The sequence below is a fragment of the Muscardinus avellanarius genome (assembly GCF_963383645.1).
Source record: "Muscardinus avellanarius genome assembly, chromosome: 6".
NCBI classification, from domain to species: Eukaryota; Metazoa; Chordata; class Mammalia; order Rodentia; family Gliridae; genus Muscardinus; species Muscardinus avellanarius.
In genome coordinates, this window is record NC_137791.1 from 58,872,029 (window position 1) to 58,892,919 (window position 20,891).

The 20,891-nt window shown below is 36.8% G+C and overlaps 1 protein-coding gene across 3 annotated transcripts in view; it reads right to left on the minus strand.

The window, feature by feature from the left end:
- GRID2 (glutamate ionotropic receptor delta type subunit 2) overlaps positions 1 to 20,891 on the minus strand; it is a gene marked incomplete at both ends in the record, with an annotated part of 1,485,932 nt that overhangs the window by 263,148 nt on the left and 1,201,893 nt on the right. For all 3 annotated transcript variants that reach the window (XM_080697615.1, XM_080697616.1, XM_080697614.1), the window contains one exon: positions 20,372 to 20,567. In XM_080697615.1, coding sequence (XP_080553741.1) covers positions 20,372 to 20,567 — 196 coding nt within the window. The remainder of the gene's footprint in view (positions 1 to 20,371; positions 20,568 to 20,891) is intronic.

Below are 20,891 nucleotides of genomic sequence, written 5' to 3' on the forward strand. Positions count from 1 at the left end.
TGCTTAGGAGACCCTGTTTCCAAATAAAAAAATGTAAAAATAGGTCTGGGAGTGTAGCCCGGAGGTAGAAGGGCTTCCAGGAACTCCAGTACCACCAAAAAAAAAAAAAAAGATATATCAAAGAGACAAGATATATCCTGCCTCCATGGAGTTTACATTCTACTGTCAGGAAACAGTTACTAAGCAAAATAGCATGTAAATTATTTATTATAAAGTGACATATGCTATACAAAAATAAAAGCAGAGAAGGAGAATATGAAAAGCAAGTTATGAGACATACTAAATCTAAAAGGAAGATGGTCAAGCTGAGCATGGTGGCCCATGTTTGTAATCCCAGCATTTGGGAGGCTGAGACAGGAGGATCGTGGTTCAAGGACAACATCAGCTACTTAGTGAGGTCCTTTGCAACTCAGTGAGACCTTGTCCCAAAATAAAGAATAAAAAAATAGGGCTGGGGGTGTAGCTCGGAGGTAGAATACCCCTGAGTTCCATTCCAGTACTGCAAAAAAAAAAAAAAAGTAAGATGGTCAGATGTTCCGCATGGGGACACACTCTTGTAATCTCAGCATTTGGGAGACTGAGACTAGAGGATCATGGTTCAAGGACAGCCTTAATGATATCCTTTGCAACTCAGTGAGACCCTGTTTCAAAATAGGGCTGGGGGTATATATCGGAGATAGAATGCACCTGGGTTTCATCTCCAGTACCACACACACACATACATACATACATACATACATACATACACACACACACACACACACACACACACACACACACGTAAAATGGTCAGGAAATAGACTCTGAGAAGTTTCATGGTAAGCCAGAACTGAAGGGTGGTGATGGAGCAAGCCAGACAGCCACGTAGGGGCAGAAGAGATAGGAGCTTGAGAAAACAGTGAGGAAAAGGCTTTGGGTGGCAGGGGTGGAGGGTGAGGTGTCTTTGCATATCCAAGAAACAACAAGTGGCTAGATGAGCCAAGTCAGGAAGATAACAAAGTAAGTTTGACCATGTAGGCCATTGTTAGGATTTTGGCTCTTGCCTGGAATGAGGTGTAAGTCATTGATGGTTTTGAGCATAAGAACAACAAGTTCATTTCAATTGCTATACTGGAAATAGACTATGAAAAATAAAGTAGAAGCAGAAGACTAACTGGAAGGCTATTGCAATAATCCAGGAAAGAGATAACAGTAGGTTGGACTAGGGTTATAGTGGTGAAAGTGGTGAGAAATTGTACATGACTTTGCTTTTGTTTTTAAATTTTCATTGGTGCATTGTAGTCATACATCTTAATGGTGTACAAGATGGTAGAGACATACATGCACATATCAGTCATTTAGCCCTTCCGCAATTTCCACCCCATTTCTTCCCTCCTCCCTCCTCACATTTGGTTTAGTGATTGATTTTGATATATTTGTGAATATACATCATGTACATTAAGGAATTACTCTCTTCTTCCCTCCTATCCCTCTCAGGTAGGATACCTTCTTTGTTTAGAGTTCTTCCTATGACCCTTTTTCTCTCTTGCTTCTACATATTAGGGATAGCATCCAATTTTTAATTTTTTGTGACTAACTAATCTCACTTAGCATAATGTATGTATTTTTTAAATGAGGATCTAATGAGATTTGCTGCTGGATTGGCCATGAGGTGTAAGAAAAAGAGAAGAAGCAAGAATGATTTAAAGTTTTTTTTTTTACTGTGGCTTGGAGAATAAAGTGTGAGGGGTTGGAATAAATAATCTTAAAAAAACTATTAAGCTTAACATAATGCTCTCCAGGACTTTCCATCTTCTTGCAAATGACATGATTTTGTTCTTCTTTATAGCTGAATAGAATTCCATTGTGTGTATTTCCCATAATTTTGCAATCCATTCATCTGTTGATGGGGACCTGGGTTGGTTCCATATTCTGGCCATTACGAATTGTGCTGCTATGAACATAGGTATGCATATGTCGCTGTAGTTCTCTGATTTCAACCCCTTTGGAAAAATCCCCAGGAATGGTAGAGCTGGATCATATGGTGGATATATTCCCAGTTTTCTAAGCAATCTCCACACAGATCTCCATAATGGCTGAACTAGTTTGCTCTCCCACCAACAGTGTAAAAGAGTTCCTCTTTCCCCACATCCTCGCCAGCATTTGTTGTTATTTGATTTCTTTATGCTTGTCAATCAGCCAAGCACAGAAAGAGAAGGGACATATGTTTCCTCTAATATTCCCAAACTAGGAAGCATTGGGGATACCAGAGGGACTCCAGATAATGGAAAGGGAAATCTCAGCAAAGTGTGAATGGAAGGATAGGAGAAAAAGAAGGCTGAACTTGGTTAATGAGGGGCTACATCCAAATATGTGTAAAAGTATGAATATAGCATGGTTACCCTGGACATTCATTGTTGGTAGGGGGGAAGGGAAAACGGGAGTAGGGAAAGAGGGCACCAAGTACAGATTAAATGTAAACCACTTATTTTCAATAAAAATATGTATTAAAAACTATTAAGCTAATAAATCTAAAATATAAAATTTCTACCAGCTGAGAAAGAAAGAACATATCTAGCTAGATTATAAAATATCAGGTGAGTAATTTTTTTTTTTTTTTTTTTGCTGGTTGGGTCATAAAGTGTTTCTCAGCACACCCAATTAAAAGATGATCTTTCTGCGGGGCATGGGGGTGCATGCTTGTAATCCCCACGCTTGAGAGTCAGAGACAGGAGGATTGCACCGGTTCTGAAGGCAGCCTCGCTGGCTTAAGAGACCCTGTTTCCAAATAAAAATATAAAAAATAGGTCTGGGAGTGTAGCCCAGAGGTAGAAGGGCTTCCAGGAACCCCAGTACCACACACACACAAAAAAAGATGATCTTTCTGTTGGTACAAACCAAGCCAAAAATGAATTCTAAGACTTTGGAAAAAGGCTTTTGATTTCCAAAGAGAATATTATATACAAAATACAGTGTTAAGTTCTTAGGAGTTAAGAATTGAAGAAATAGAACAGGGTCTTAAATTACTGCGTATACTTTGTGGAACAATTCCTCTCCTAAAAAAAAAATCAACTAGATTGACTGACTAAATTAGATCTACTAACACAGAAAAAATAATTTGTCTAAATTTTTATTCTATCTATAGCCCCAAGTGGAAAAATGATAAGACCATCTCTGTTGTTGGAATTGCATAAATGTGTGTATCCTTTATGTGTTAACATCGTGAAGGAGTTGTTGATATTTTGAGTTGAAAAGCTGATAAAAGCTTCTTGTGCTTCACAACTCAAGTGTAGTATTTCACTTAACTAAAATTCACAACTTTCCTGCAGGCTAAATATTTTATATGCAGAGTTAAATACACCATAATATTAAATGCAATATGACAGTATAATGTGAGACATTTCCATATTGCTGAGCAGACAGGGCGCTCAAGCCCAAAGTACTCAAACAGGGATCGGTGGCCTTGCTGTCCTGTGAGGGGAAAGAAAGGGTGAGTGTTTATGCTCTTCTTGGCAGTCTTCCATAGTCTTTAAAAGTAAACTTTACATTTTCACAGTACAGAGCCCTCATTTTTTAAAGGTAAACAAAAATGGTAGCTGAGGGGATTAAAATATACATATTCATTGAACTATCTCAAGATTATTGATTTTAAATTTATTTTTTCCATGTTTTAGCTTAAATTTTCCCCTATTCCAAGGGTGAGTTATAAATTATATGCTATATTTGGGAGAATTTATCTGGTAATTTCTCAGGATCATGACTAGGCTGCATGACTAATTGCTGGGGGAATCTCAGATTTAAACTCTTTCATCTCCCTTTAAAGCCCAAACAACATAAGCTCAAGTTGAATATATTATCTTGAACTCTTAAAGAAATATTTAAGAAAGAATGCTTTGTAAATTGTCAAAGAGTAACTGGTAAATTCTCCCAAGATGTGGCAGAGAATTTGCATCTAATTCTAACAGAGAAGAATTAGCAAGAATATGGAAAAATAAGTATAATTCAGAAGTAACATCTATGGCTAATCCAATGGAAAAAATAAGAAACTGTAATATGCAAGAATAAAGCATTCAATGTAATAATAATTTATGTATGTATGTAATATATACACATAAACATGCATCACTGATTTACATTAATATTGGCAGAATTGTTTATTATACTTATTTTTGTGTATCTGTTACCAGACCTACATAGAGATTAAGTATTCAGTGAATTCTGTCTACCTTCTTGCATTTTTATCTTTCCTATTTTCCTTTTTCTTTCTAATTTTGTTTTCTGCCTTCTTCTCATGGCCTAGTTTAGGCTGAGGTAAGTAAAGCATTTCTGTTGGGTACAAAACTGGAGTGTAACGAACTTAGCAATCAAGATAAATACTATTTAGATGCAGTTTTCCTTAAAAATCATCATGAATGCAAAAATCCATGGTAAAATGTCAAAATTATGGATAAAGACTAGACTTGCCAGACCCAAAGGGAAATAGCAGCAGTGTTGATCCTGACTGTTATACACCTGAGACAAGTGCCAAACGTGCTTAACTCCAGTCTTGGCCCTAGTCTGTCCTTTCTTCTTGCTTTCCAGCTTCCTAGACAAAAATATAAAACAGTGAATCCACTGATTATTTTGTCAATCTTAGGAAGAATTCCCTATCAGTCTCCTTTAATCAAAGTCTTAGGTCTTAGTGACATAAACACATGAGACTAAGGTCATTTATAGGTTGAAGAATATGGAGACATATTTACAAATTATTTTGCTGAGGGTTTGCATCAATAAAAAAAGAAATAAAAAGCAAAGATACTGACTAGGTTATAGCACCCAACTCGGTTGTACTGTTAAGATAAAATTACCTAAGCTGAGCATGATGCCATATGTCTGTAATACCAGTACCTGAAAGACTGAGACAGGAGGAGTGCAGGTTCAAGGCTAGCCTCAGCATCTTACTGCGATCCTCAGCAATCTAGTGAGATACTGTTTTAAAACAAAAAATAAAAAGAATTGGGGTGTAGCTCAGAGGTAGAACATACCAGGTCCAACACCCAGTACAAAAAAGAAATTACATATATATCTGATCTCTTCAGAAGGAACATTCTTTAGGGACTGAGGCCTAAAAATCTAAATCTTAAGGAGTCTAAATTCATAAATAATTTGAGATTTTTATTAAAGAAAATTTTTATCATTCAAGTGATTAAAGAGTAGTATCTACCCAAAGGAATAGAAACCAAACTACCAAACTAATGCATGTGTATCTATATTTATACCTGCACAATTCACCATTGCCAAACTATGGGACCAGCCAAGATGTCCATCAACAAATGAATGGATTAAAAAACTATGGGATATGTACACAGTGGAATTTTACTCAGCCATAAAAAAAACACAATTATGTCATTTACCGGGAAATGAATGGAACTGGAGAACATTATGCTAAGTGAGATTAGTCAGTCACAAAAAATAAGAAAACAGATGCTCTCTCTAATATGCGAAACCTAGGGAGAAATGAGTCACAGGAGAACTCTAGACCAAGAAGGAGATACTATAGATGAACAAATATGGTGACCTAACTAAGGGAATGTGAAGGGGAAAAGAGAGAAATTCTCTAATGTCCATGATGTACATTAACAAACATATCAAAGTCAATCATTAAGCCAAACATGAGAAGAAGGGAGGGGAAGGGAATAGAGCGGAAATTGGGTAAGGGGCAATTGGGTGATGTGTGCATGTATGCCTCCACCATCTTGTACTCCGTTAAGATGTATGACTACAATGCACCAATAGGAAAAAAAAAAGAAAAGAGTAGAAAAGAAGGACTAGGAATAAAGCTTGAAATTTAATTTAATTCAATTTACTAAACAGTTACAAAACTCAGAGCTTATATGAGTTACTGAAGAGACACAGAGACAAAGTGATGAAACAGGTATGGACCCTGACTTAATGAGAGTATACACTATGGAAAGTGAGCCAAACATAGACAAATATTAACAGTAAGAAAAGAGCAGATGTGAGGGTAAATAGAGTAAGAGCGTTTAATGGGAAAAGTAAATGTTTTAGGAGAGAATCAGGTAAGACCTCATGGGAACCCCATTAGATACCTTGATGATAAACAGCCAATAAGTAGAAAAAGAAGGCAGTGGGAGGCGTGAATTCCCGATGGAGGGCAAGCATTGAGCCACACCTGGTAAGTAAGAATATTGAGGCACGAAGAGAAAACCAGTAATGTAGTTTGCTAGAATTATAAGGCACGAGAAAGGAAGAAGGAGACAACTAGATCAATGCCTAGCACTGAGGTATTAAAGTTTTTGAATGAAAATAAAAAAGTGAATAAATGAAGACTGAAAGAAAAGAGTAAGGCCAAATTACAGTGAGCTCTGAATGCTAGAACAAACAATCTGCATTGGAGATAGAATGGGACATTCAAAAGCTTTTGAGCTAAGATGGATCACTAGGTAGAGGGGAGATTAATTTGCAGGAGGAGGCCAATTAGTTATTTCTGTAGTCCAGGAGGTTGGAAATAATGACATGAGTGACTAAAATGAAAGTAGAAAGAGAAAGGGGGGATTAAGTGGGAGAGACACCGCAGATGCAGGATTGATAGTTAGAGCAATTAATTTGCTCAGGTACAAAAGATGAAGGCAATGAAAATGACTCCTCAATTTCCAAGCTGAATAACAAGGAGGGCATTGGTGCTTGGGAAGGAAATAAAGAACACAGAAAGATAAGCATCAACTTGCAAAGGGAGATAATGACTGCAGTGTTAGACAAATGGCTGGCAGGGGCACTGGCAGGGCATCCAGGTGGAGATGTACAGCAAGCAGATAAGTAATGATTTCTTCTTAAAAAAATAAATGGTGTCACGGTGGGAGAAGCAACACTTGGCATTTGATGCATTCCTCACTTCACCTCGATCCTCTGATCCATTGTGCAGATAGGAAGCAAACATAGGGAAGATTTTATTCCTTAGTGTTGAGACATTTAAGGAAAAAAATATATATATGCATATATATTATATTACATATAAAGCACTTTGCTACTACTAATTATGGTGATAAAAATTAATATTTTCTAGATGTATTCAAAGCTCTGGATTTCTAAAGTCTCAATTGCAAGGCAACTGAATATAATAAAGTGAGTGGCTTAACTGTAGCCTAGTCTACCTGGTCCCAAACTTTGGGTACGTCAGAATCACTTGAAGAGCTCAATATACAATTTCCAGTTCTCAAAAACAAGAGTTTCTGATTAGGTAGTATTTGGAAAAAGATCTAATAATTTGTACTTCTCATAGTTTCACAAGTGAGTGCTGATAGTTTTGATCTAGGGCCTATATTTTGAAGATCACTGGTCTAGGATGAAGGTTTTTTTTTTTTTTTTTTTTTGTGTGTGTGTGTGTGTGTGTGTGTGTGTGTGTGTGTGTGTGGCACTGGGAGTGGAACCCAGGGGCTTTTCTCTGGGCTTTACTCCCAGACCTATTTTATATTTTATTTGGAAACAGGGTCTCACTAAGTTGCTGAGAGCCTCACTAAGTAGCTGAGGCTGGCTTTGAACCCGTGAGATCCTCCTGTCCCAGCCTCCCAAGCGCGGGGATTACAAGCCTGTGCCACTACGCCCGGCTAAGATGAAGGTTTTAAAATACTGTCCAGAAGAGTAATTCTCGGAAGATAAGCTCTGAACAAACTTCAACAGAGCCACCTGGGTTGATTATTGATATAGTTCTTGGGACCCACCTCAAATTACTGAATGTTAATATCTGGGCTTGTATTTCTTTTAAATTTTTTTATTGGTGTATTGTTATCTTTTATAAGAAGCATATTTTTTTTAAGCAGAGCCTCGATAAGTTGCTGAGGCTAGTCTCAAATGTGTTTCAGCCTCCTTTCTCAGCTTCCCAAGCACTGGGATTACAGGCATGCATCACCATTCCTGGATGAGAGGAAGCAGTTTGAACAGCTTTTCTGGCTAATTCTTCATATCTTGTACAGTTGGAGAACTACTGAAACTGTGATGTGAGTTTTAATTAGCTTTGGAAAGACATTAGAGACAGGTTCTATAATTGTGGTGAAAAGAGCAAGTGATGGGAGTTAAGGGATGTGGGGTGTGGACATAAATCTTGATACTAATTAGTTGTAGGGCCTTAAGTAAATCACTTAACCTTTTTGGTATAATTTTCTCATCTATAAAATAAATGATTAATTTCGAAGACACCCATATTCCCTTTTGGCTCCATAATTGTGATGACTTAGGGAAATAGCAATGGGTAATGATCAGAGATAAATATTCCCAGAGAATTCAGGCAAGCAAATTCTTCCAACTGGGTGTGTCAGATTAGCATGTAGTTTGGTTTTGTTTAATGAATCCATACACACCACATTCTGAATTCTGATTTGCTTCTATTGCTGACATTAGGAAAGTTTGTTAATGTCTTCTGCCTTTGAGAATCATTACAGGAGAGAACTCTTTTCATAGGTGTCTTACCTCTCAGGAAGGCTGGGCTTTATATGCCAAGCTTGCCAAATCTTATTTTTATTAGAACGCATTTTGGAGATGATAATAATTCAAGTTTTTTAGTTCACCTAGTACTTCTTAAAGTACATATTAAAATATAAACTTATAATTTTCTCACCTTTTAAACATTAGGATAGCCACTACTGAAATAGATAAATAAAAATTATATATTTGTAAGGATGTGAAAAAATTGGTACCCTGTAATCTACTTCTGTGAATGTAAAATGCTATGGCCACTATGGAAAACAGTATGGAAATTTCTTAAAACAATTACAAAAATAATTGCCCTGTAGCTGGGAGTGGTGGCACATGCTTGTAATCCCAGCACTTGGGAGGCTGAGACAAGGAGGATCAAGCTTTGCGGACAGACTCAGCTACTTAGTGAGGCCCTTTGCAGCTCAGTGAGACCCTGTTTCAAAATAAAGAATAAAACATAGGGCTGGGGCTATAGCTCAGAGGTAGAATGTCCCTGGGTTCCATCCCTAGCACCCACCCCCCAAAAAAAAAAACAAGAATTGCCATGTGGTCCAGCAATATTACCTCTGGTTATAGAGTCCAAAGAATTAAAAGCATAGAGTCTAATAGATATTTGTACACCTGTGTTCATAGAAGTATTATTCACAGAGCTTATCCATTTTTACAATAAATGGATAAAAAAAATGTGTGTATGTATGTGTGTGTGTGTGTGTGTGTGTGCGTGTGTGTATATGTATGTATGTGTAATACTACTTAGCCTCGAAGTGGGGGAAAATCATAATACATATAACAAGTTGGATAAACCTTCAGGATATTGTTAAATGTGATGAGTCAGTCAAAAGTTTAGTACTGCATAATTCTACTTAACACTTAACACTTACATGAGGTACCTAGAGGACTCAAATGCATAGAGACAGAAAGCAGAATGGTGGTTGCCAGGGTATTGGGAACAGAAGAAGGAAGGAATTACTATTTAATGGATAGAGAATTCTAGTTTTGCAGGATAGAAAGAGTTCTGATGGATGGTGGTGGTGGTTGCACAACAATGTCCATATACTTAGTAACACTGAACTATTTAAAAATGGTTAAGATGCTAACATTTATGTTACATGCACTTACTAGTTTTTAAACATCAAATGTAATTAAAGTTTTCAATAAAAATTTATGTAGAAAGTTACATGAAAGCTATTTATGTGATCTGCTTCAATTATATTACAAATCAATTCCTTATAATTTAAAAAGAGAAGCCCTATCTTTAGTTATGAAGTTTTTAAAAACCCATTTTCCACTTACAGCTTCCACTATTTAATATTGCAGGTAATAGAAGAAATAAAGGGGAAATTGAAGAAGCAGGTTATTTTCTACCAAACACAAGTATGGTTTTATATTGTAATATATTTATTGCCCCAAAATATAATTAAGGCATTCAGACTTTATTTATTTTGTTATTTCTCAGGCTGAGTTGATGCCAGATTGCAGAGCCATAAAGGATTTTGCAAGACATACTGGTTTAGAATAAGGAAAATAATAGTTATGGATATTTAACAAGAAAGGAGGAATTTGTAGTCAGAAGCTTTAGTGCCTCAAATGACAATTAATCTTGGAAATATTAAAGCAAAAAGATGTACCAGTAATCATGGAAGTTAGGCTTTCATCAGAGAACTGAATTCAACAGTAAGAGAATAAGAAAATTGCAGTAGAGCAGGAAATTCATAAATGAGAATGAGAGGAAAAGAAAACTCTTTGGGGCCTATGAAAGGACAGCCAGGGGCTGGGCCCAACGGGATGCAAATTAAACCCACAGTGGTTCCTAATTCTACCACTGAGGGAAGAAGATAGTAAAAATGTAAAGTATGTGTTAAAGGGCTAAAGCTTAACATGAAGGAAACAAATACACAGGCATGGGAATCACATCTTCATTAGAAAGGCTTTGTAGAAAAACATTTCAAAAAATCTGAGCCCTCTTAGTATATACCATCTACTAAGGAGCAAAATTTAGTAAAATTCTTGTCTATATTCATTACAACAGAAAACTGAATTGCTCAGAGATGTATTTACAAAACCAATTTTTCTTTTTCTGTTTTTGTTTTTGCAAAGTAAATGCTGTTCTTTGAAAACAGTAGCTGACAAAAGGAATTTCATCCCATGGAGTGTACATTTGCGCATGTGGGTTTACAGTAGGACCTGACCAAGTGGTGTTTCTTGCCATTACATCTGCTTAGCTGACAGTGTGAAGGCAGATGTGGCCAGAGATGGGAACAGAGAAGCCCACAGGACAAGGGGAAAGTAACAAAAAAGACAAAGTACCTCGCTGCCTCATTAATGCCTTAAAGATATTAAAATTATAGCAACCCAATCAACAGAAAAAGAACAAAGTATTTACCAATGTATAGATGAAATACAAAAATAAACCTCTGAAAAATGTTCAATCTTATTTATAATCAGAAAAATGCAATTTAAAGGAGATACTTTTCATTCATCATTTTGACTAAAATGAGAAAATAGAAGATTAATACCATTTAATCTGTCAATTTCTGGCAAGAAAGTACTGAATAGGCATACTCTTAACGTACTGACAGAAGTAGAAATTGGTATACTTTTGGACACTATGTTAAGAAAATACCCTTTAAGCTGGGCATGGTGGCACACGCTTGAGATCCCAGCATTTGAGAGGTTGAAACAGGAGGATCATGGTTTGCAGACAGCCTCAACTACCTAATGAGGCCCTTTGCAACTCAGTGAGACCCTGTTTCAAAATACAGAATAAGAAAAAATTGGGGCTGGGGGTGTAGCTTGAAGGCAGAAGGTCCCTGGGTTACATCTTCAATAACACACACACACACTCCTAATTTGAAGGCCTTATCTATAAGACAAATAACATAAATATATAAAAATACATGTTCATTGCAGTTGTTTTTAAGAGAAAGTAAAACTTTCAAAGTATTGAATAAGGGTAGTGATCTGATAAATATTCGTAGTTCTTGGAATATTTTGAGGATGTTAATAAAAACGTTCAGGTAATACATGCTAACCTCAAAGATGTTTTTGATATTGACATTGAAAAAACTGAAGTGATGGGAAATTGATTCTGGAGATAAAATTGGAAGTGGAGTGAACTAATATTAAAATTATAGTAAGATGATTCTGAAATTTTTAATTTTCCCCCAAAATATTTTAGAAATGAATTTGGATATTCCAATTTGGGAAAAATCTTTTAGAGTAAAAATTGTATTTGTAGTTTTCTTTGTGTATTATAAAGCCTACCATATTTAAAACTCAAGTTAAGATGCTTATGAATGCCTAAGAAATCTATAGTTCTAGATTTGTTTTTTTAATATATTAATTTTTTAAAAAATACATTAAACAGAGGTAATACACCATTTAATATATTTATTGGATAAAGGAGTTTGTAAAAATAATGAAACCACCAAAAAACAGTGACTTACCTATTCATTCTTTCCCATCCTGGGGAATTAGAGAGTCAGATTTCCTTTGGAATTTTTTTTTTCCTGTTTGAGTATGAGGATGTGTACTAAGCAGAGGCTTGGGGCCCCACTAATGGCTTTTGCAGTCTCCTGGTGGGTGTAATTCTCTCATGTGGCTATTAAGCAGTTTGAAATTAAGACCCTCAAACTACTAAGAAATGTTTCAAAAAATAATTTAGAATTTATCAATTCCATTTTTATAATTTAAAAAAAATATGGAAAGAAACTGAGGTCCAAAATGGCTATGTGTTCTTTCCAATCCAGAAATGCCTTTTGAAACATTTTGGTTATTCTTGTCACATCTCTTTGGCTCATGTAGTTAGAATTATGTGATTAATGTCCAATTAACAAGTTCAGATGATACAGGGCCCAGTAGGTGTCTTTGTTCCACAGGCGCAGGCTGCTCTGCCCTCCCCAGTCACCTTATCAGAGCACCGTATTCTCTACAATTCTCTTCAGTTTCCTGCACACGCTGTGATTTGCTCACCTTCGCCGTCTTTGTTCAGGCTGTCTCCTCCCAACCCACTAATTGCCATCTCCCTTTTACTTAATTAAATCCTCCTTATTCTAAGTTTAACATCAGTTCCTCTAGGAAGCCTTCACCAACCTGAGCTAGTTTTTTCCCCAAGGCAAAGCTAGTGCCCTGTTCTCTGTGTTCTCAAAATATCTCACAGGACTCTCTGTGGGGGAGCTATTATTCTGCAGTAGACTTAGCACCACTGAATAAATGTTTGTTGATGAGAGGGATGAGTAAGTGAATAGATGAATTAGGATTGAATTTATCTATTTAAAACAAGAATTGGAGTAGATCTGGCTTTCATCATGAGTTTAAAAAGACATTTTTTTCACTATAAAATAACAAATTTATAACTATGTTCTCTGCCAATGGTAGGTGAGTGGTGTTGTATTTCCATATATAAAACATTATTTTCATCAGCACTCATTTTAGTATATAGAATAACTATAAAAGATTCACACATATATATGCACACACACACACACACACACACACACACACACACACACATATATATATTTGTATGCATATTTTTTCTGGGAAGTTAGAAAAAATTTTATTTGTAGTTTTCTTTACCCTATATAAAACTCAAGTTGAGATGCTTATGAATGCCTAGGAAGTTTATGGTTCTAGATTTCTCTTTTCTTCTTTAAGAAAATATCTAATCAAAACAGATTTTGAGCCAGTCGTGGTAGCACACACCTATAAACTCTGTACTTGTGAGACTGAGACAGGAAGGTCATGAGTTTCAGGCCAGCCTCAGAAACTTATTTACATCCTCAGCAACTTAATGATAATCTGTTTCAAAGTAAAATAAAAAATAATGTAAAATAGGGCTGAGGATATAGCTAAAAAGTAGAATGTAGAATGTCCCTGAGTCAATCTCCAGTGAGAGAGAGAGAGAGAGAGAGAGAGAGAGAGAGAGAGAGAGAGAGAGAGAAACTGTGATTTCAAACATACCTATAATGGTTATTATTAACAAAAATGAATTTTTAAAAGTAATTTAAAAACCATCCAACTCCAGGCATTAAAAATACAGTTGCAAAGCTACTGGAAATGATCTCTATGTCTTTTTCATTCACCCATTGATGCAGTTACCTTCTTTCATAGTGTGATTTCTGATACCGATCTAAAAACTCAGATTTCTGGGGAGCAGAAAATACGTCAGTGGGATTTGAACTCCTGCCGCAGGGTGAAGTGCAAAAGCAGATGATACATTCATTCACTGTTGGAATCATCGGAAAAAGGGCAAACATATCAAATGCAGTGAAAGCTCTACGCCCAGTGCTATGACAGCCCAGGCTTGGCATTTTCATAGCCCAGAAATGTTTAACATTTTGTTTTGTTCCTCTCTCTACCATCATCAGGGTTGTTTGATTATTCATTTCTGTGATAAGGCCCTAACCCAGTTTTAAGGTCATGCACCCTGTCAAATTATTATCAAGTTGCTCACTGAAGCTCAAGTTAGTTCTTGCATCCTTTGCTGCAGGCTCATGAATGGTCATCTATTCTGGCACCTTTCCTCAGTGCCCAGTGATGCCTGCCGTAGAGCTCTAAGAGGAGGAGAAGTGGAAGAACCAGAAAAAAAGCTATGGCTAGAGGGATTCACGGGGTTCACGGGCGTGAGGTCTGTAAGACCAGAACTAACTGCAGTGCTTTCTAGTCTCAGCTGCAAATACGGCTGCCGCTATCCAGGATTCCAGACCACCATTGTCAGGGATGAAGAGGGCTGTCACACCTCAGTATGTTCCTGAGAGCATGCGCACCCCTCCCACCACCTCACACTCATCTCCTTGTCAATACTGTCTGCCCTAAAGCCCACAGTCCATTTCACCCTATGTCCCAAAAGTTCATCATCATGCCAAGTTCTGAGCTTACAGATCATTACTTATACCTCACGGATATGGATTTGCACATCCCTGATTTTGACCAATTTTCCATCCTTCTCCAACTCTCTGGATTCTCCAGTTTTGCTCTGTGGAATTCCATCAATGGCATGATCCCTATATTTAGTGAGATCACACATTATTTTTGTGTCTGTGTGTGGTGCTGGGGATTGAACCCAAAGATGTTCTACCTCTGAACTACACCCACAGTCCTTTTTGTTTGTTTGTTTGTTTGTTTGTTTGTTTGTTTGTTTTTTGCTACTGGGGTTCCTGGAAACCCTTCTACCTCCGGGCTACACTCCCAGACCTACTTTTTTTTTTAAATATTTTTTATTTGGAAACAGGGTCTCTTAAGCCAGCGAGGCTGGCTCCGAACCAGCGTGATCCTCCTGTCTCTGCCTCCCAAGAGTGGGGATTACAAGCGTGCGCCACTACGCCCGGCTTGTTTTTGGTTTTGAAACTGGGTCTTGCTAGGTTGCTGACAGTCTTACTATATTTCTGAGGCAGGTGTCAAACCTACAATCCTGCTATCCAGGTACTGTGATTACAGACGAGTACCACCATGCTCAACCAATTTATTGTTCTAATGAGAACACTCTTGAGAGTAAAAAGGATGCAGTTAATAACACTGGGACAACTGGAAAGATTGTTCCAAGAAAACTAGTAGTCCAGTCATTTTCCCTATAAACTCCTCTCCATTTTTTTTTTTTTTGGATCTTTCTTTTACCTTCTTTTGCTCATTGGAACCTGTTTCTGCTCAGGGGATATGCTGCTTCTGGTTTTCTCAAGTGGCACTTATTTTTCTTTTCTACAACACTGATGTCACTTGGACTAGATCAGGATTAGTTGCCCTTTTGCTACCCAAACCCCTTCTATACACTTGTCACTAAAGTCCCCAGCTTTGAAGATCATGCTTTTGGACTGTGCTACCTGCTACTCCATCTACAGTGGTCATCTACTCACTCTCTGTCACATCTCTAGCCCTGCCTGATTTGATACGTCATTTACTGTCTCTCTTTTGAGTGTTAGTTCTTTTATTCTTTGTGATTTAATTATGTACACAGACATTTATAAGGATTAGGATTTATAATGTTTCCCTAGCCCTCACAAAACAAGGTAGCAACGTTTGAAGCATGGCTTGGTTGCTAAGAAGGGGTTCTATAACCTTGGGGATTATAAGCTCTCTCTCTCTCTCTCTCTCTCTCTCTCTCTCTCTCTCTCTCTCTCTCCTCTCTTTCCCTCCCTCCCTCCCTCTCTCTCTGCTTTGGCCTCCATGATGTGAGAGCAGAGACTTTCTCCCTTTCTCTCTCTGCTTTCTGTTGCTATGTTCTGAGCTCTGTAGACCCAGCTTGACATGGACTGAACCCTGAACCTCCAAAAACTGAGAGCCAATACATCTTTCTTCCTCTAAACTGTGTGGTCAGCTGTTTTTGATCGCAACAGTGAGAATATTAACCATACATACAATATCCTTTTCAAATATTTGATTTCTCAGTATCTTGCCTTCCTCTTCTCCAAAGAGCTTGTCTTGTCTCCTGTCTCCACCACTCACTTCATGTTACATCACCACTAATAATTGCACTCTCTTCATTGTCTCATTTCAAATGAGCCATCTCGGAATTAACTTCATATGATTTCTAATTCTGTCATTTTGGCTCATTGACTCTCGCAATTCTTTAGGGTCTTCAGACCTACACTCCATTGTCCATGCCATTCATCTAGTGTCCTCAATTCCCATGGATTTAAGATGTTCACACACACACACACACACACACACACACACACACACACACACACACATATATGTATATATATATATATATATATATATATATATATATATATATATATTTGTACTTAACTTTCACATGTACATATCTAGCAAACACCACTTCTGGTAAAATCTACTTCTGTCGACTTTGTGTTTACACTCAGGAAGCTGAAGAGAAAAACTAGAGAAAAACCTCACAATCATGCTGACTGGTCATGACCACTACTGGCAGAGAGCCCTTAGTCTCACCTGGGAAGTGCTTTCTCAGTGCAGCTTGCCTTTGCAGGCCACCTGATCTTACTGAGCAAAGCATCCTGCTCCTCCTTATTCCCACCCTCCCTCTTCTATCATACTTTTTCACCTTAACACTTCTCATTACTGAACAAAGAGTATGGCTTATTTTTTTTATTTTCTGTTACCCTCGCTACAAGGTAAGTTCCACGGATGCATTTGCTTATATTTCTGTTTATCCCAGCAACTAAGGCCTGATACACAAAAGGTGTTTAGTAAATAATTGTGGAATGTCAGAAAAAAATTCAATTAGATTCTTTAAATCACACTTTTTCTATTTAGGCAAAAGGGTTTTGGCACAGCAAGACAGAAACAAACTTGTTCTAGTTTAATTAAGATTTTTCAGTACTGGTGAATATCTCACAAGAATATTTAGTCAGAACTCTCACTACTTAATGCTCATTTACACAGATTTCTTTGGTACAAGCGGAACAAAGATGTTCGACAGGATCAGGATCTACCTTCAAGTATGGGAAACTTAATGAGACTAGTAGCACAATTAAGAACAAGCACAGCCTGAGACGTTAATGAGAACTATTTAAAGTTATAGATTGCGGAGACTGTTTTTCATAGCGAGGCTGGCTTTTTCGGAAGGCTGTTATTGTACATACAAATTCCTGTCAAAGACACTACAGAAGAAAGTTGGCCTTTTGTGAGATGCTAACCTGGAAGACCTCTGAGGTCTTTTCTGCCTGCTCAAATTAGAAATCAATGACCGAGAACACAAAGCTGCCATGTGAGATGTGCAAGACCAGTTGTTTGAAGAAGCATCCGCAGTCATACTTCACATGCTATGGCTCTCAATTTCATGAACCTCCAGTGAGCTTTAGCAGGTGAGGAGGTTATCGCGCATTTGCTGGCTGGTTTTGTTTTTTAATACAAGCTGGCCAAGACCTTGCAAACTCAACCATAGTACATTCATTATTAAGACCTCTTCTCCACCCAATCAATTTTCAGCTGCTTCTGCCTGGGGCAAAAGAAATGTGATACTACAAACAAATTTCACTTAGGTATATTTTGTTATGAGTTTGTAAGGGCATTCTTTATCAGATCTCTATTAAATCAGAAAATAAAAAACATCGTATAATAAATAATTGAAGACTTGCAGTTGTAAACTTATTAACCCTCCTGTATCAGTATACTATCAGGAAACAAAAATTGTTCACTATTAATTTTACTGCATTTTTCTTTTTATTATGTCATAATTTTAACCTAATACTAGGAAATATTAAACAATAAAACTTTGTAGTTACAAATCCCTCACGTATACATTTTCTCAGATAATCTTCAGAACCATTTTATGAGTTAGTTTTATGGTTGCAATCACACTATTTATAGGTGTATTACTTATATTATCTTATTTAATCTTGACAAAAGTTACATGGGGTAGGAACTCTTATTATTATGATGAAACTCCCAAATAACTACTAAACTCTAAATAGCTACTCATTTTTACTCATTTCATTAAAAGAAATAAAAAAGAGCTGGATTCAGATCCAGATTTATGTTCCTATAAAGCTCAGATATTTTAACACTTCATATCACAATTTGAATTGTTTGGTTTATTCACATGTCTTATTTCCCATTCATCTTCCTCATGAGATTCTCCAGATCCATTTCATGAATTGATTGACCATTTCTTGATTATTGAGCTTATCTCTAGTTCCTAGATCAGTGTCTAGGGCATAACTGGTACTTAGCAAATGTTTGATAAATGAATAAATTAATAAGTGACTTTGTCTATCATCTATCATCTATCTATCTAGTGTGTGTGTGCATATATAGTAGATGAATCAAGAGGCACTCTACCCTGAGCTATACTTCCAGCCCTTTTTATTTTTTGAAACAGAGTCTTGCAAACTTATTGAACACTAGCCTTGAAACTATAACCCTACTCTCTCAGTGTTCCAAGTATTGATATTACAAATATGTACCATCTTGTCTGACTGAGTATATATGTTTTTTGGGTTTTTTGGGGTTTTTTTTTTTTGTGGGTCTGGGGATAGAACCCAGGGGACATCTGACCTCCGAGCTACCACCCCTGCCCTATTTTTTTATTCTTTACTTTGAAACAGAGTCTAAGTTATGAAGGGCCTCACTAAGTAGCTGAGGCTGTCTACGAACCACAATCCTCTGGTCTCAGCCTCCCAAATGCTGGGATTACAAGCATGTACCACCATGCCCAGCTGTATATATGTTTTTTTTTTTTAACGTTTTATTTAGGCCAAGCATGATGGTGCATGCCTGTAATCCCAGTACTTGGGAGTCTGAGACAGGAGGCTTGCAGGATACCAGCCAGCCTCAACTACTTAGTGAGGCCCTCTGCAACTTATTGAGACCCTATTTCAAAATAAGAATAGAAGATATGGCTGGGGGTGTACCTCAGAGGTAGAATGTCCCTGAATTCAATCCCCAGTACTGCCAAAAAATAATAAAATATCTCTGGTATTATACTATACAAAAAGATATTTTAAGGCATAGATCTTTGGCTCCTAAAATAAGATAGAAATATGAACTATGATTTTCTATTTTTACTAATCTGCAAGGAAAAAATCTTTTTAACATTAGACAATATAAAGAAGAAAAAACTTTTCAACCATTTAGTATTTTTGTTCTGGAGCTTAAATTCATTCACATCCTATGAGTACCTAGAACATCCCCAAATGTTCTCCTCCCCTTCCCCACCATGCATACTTAGTTGCCATCAGATTCACTACTCTCACCCCCATTCCAGAAACTGAAGACACCTCGATGCATTTCCTGGAGCCAATAGTCCAGGATAAAAACAAGAAAGAAACATTTTAGAATCAATACCCAGGCCCTGAGAAACTGGGATTCATATAATGAGGGAAAAGGAGTTAGAGTCCATTGCTAACATCTCGAAGATACTCACTTCCTTAAAGGCATCATTAGTACATGGAGAGAGGTTTATGTCAGTATTATCAGTTCCTAAAATAATGATATACATGTGGTGGCTGTGAGGATCAATCACTAGGCTGACTCTAGCAGTCATGGAAACAGTGGTAGCAGATAAAGGGCATCATATGAAAAGGCACGAAGGGATGCTGGAACCCAGGGAGAAGTAATTTTAATAGTCAAAACATCCTACAGCATGGGATTTGCTTTCTGAACAGGAAACTCAGACTTGGGGTCCAAATTAACCTGCTGCAGAAGATTACAAAGAAAGACCACAGAGTGCGATTGCTGTCATTACTGACATGCATTCATTCCATAATTATTTACTGAATACCAACCACAATAATTTTCACTAGCCCCTGTAGATAATTTTAAGCAAATCCAGTCAGTTCTTTCACTTAGGTTGATAGGGCCTGAATGGTCTCTGTATATTTGTAAATAAACCAAGACCAAAATTTAAAAAGCACTAAATTTTTCACAAAAGGTAAAAAGGCTTTTTTTAGTCTTTTTGTGTACAGTTGCTTTTAAATGATGATTATAGAAAAATAAGATATAGATAAGGATTCTAACATTAGAAATGGAAACAGATATTTGAAGAACTTTTTTGTTGGTAAGATTAAATTTTATTTCCAAATAGCTAGCTGCACGTAATCACAAATAAATATAAGGTTTTAATCTAAAAACAAATGCAGTGTAGAAAATACCCTGAGTCATTTGAAAAATTGGATAACCTGAATGATATTTGGAATTGAATTTGTGAAAACTTTTTTAGTCTTCATGTTTATAAGTTCTTAATCATTTTCTGAACAAAATGGCAATGTATATTTTTCAGTTTTGGAATTCTATGGGAAAATGATCCATCAAACAGCACAGAGGTGTTTGAATTCCCTGTACTGGTGCACTGATTTGCCTCAAAACCTTTTTTAAATCAATAGCAGGTAAAACTTGACTTTATGTTACAGTTAAAGGAAGCAAGAAAGAAACACATCTCAACTTAGCAATTCTAACACAGAAGACAACATGTAAAAAATTTTTGATGAAAAACCATGACCAATACCTTCTGAATGCCTGCTTGGGATTCCAGAACATTGTTCTCTGATCCATTGCTTCTGTTGATCATTCGCCACATTTGGGAATACATGCTGTCCCTCTCAAAAGGATTCAGGCCCTTCATGCGGACGTGTTCGTATACTGCAGAGTCCAGGACCGTGCCATATGGGATGTCTGTTTGCTTGGAAAGGTCCTGGAGAGACCTTGATTATTGGGAGAGAGAAGAGACATAAAAAGAGTACTGAATAGCTTCACGTGAAAACAAGGTTTAAGGAGGTAAAGGGCAATATATATTAGATATCAAATTGCTCTTCTTATCTTGTTGGTTCTTAAAATTAAGTTGAAATATATAAAGTGAACTACTGCTAGGGTATACATGGCAAATTATAAGAAGACAATTGCTATGTAAGGATAGGTGAAAAATTTTAGTGGTAATGTGGTGCTTATTTTTGTTAACCTTATCAATGAAAAATAAGTCGAATAATCCCATGAAAGTAATGACAAATTATATTGCTAGAAATCATAAT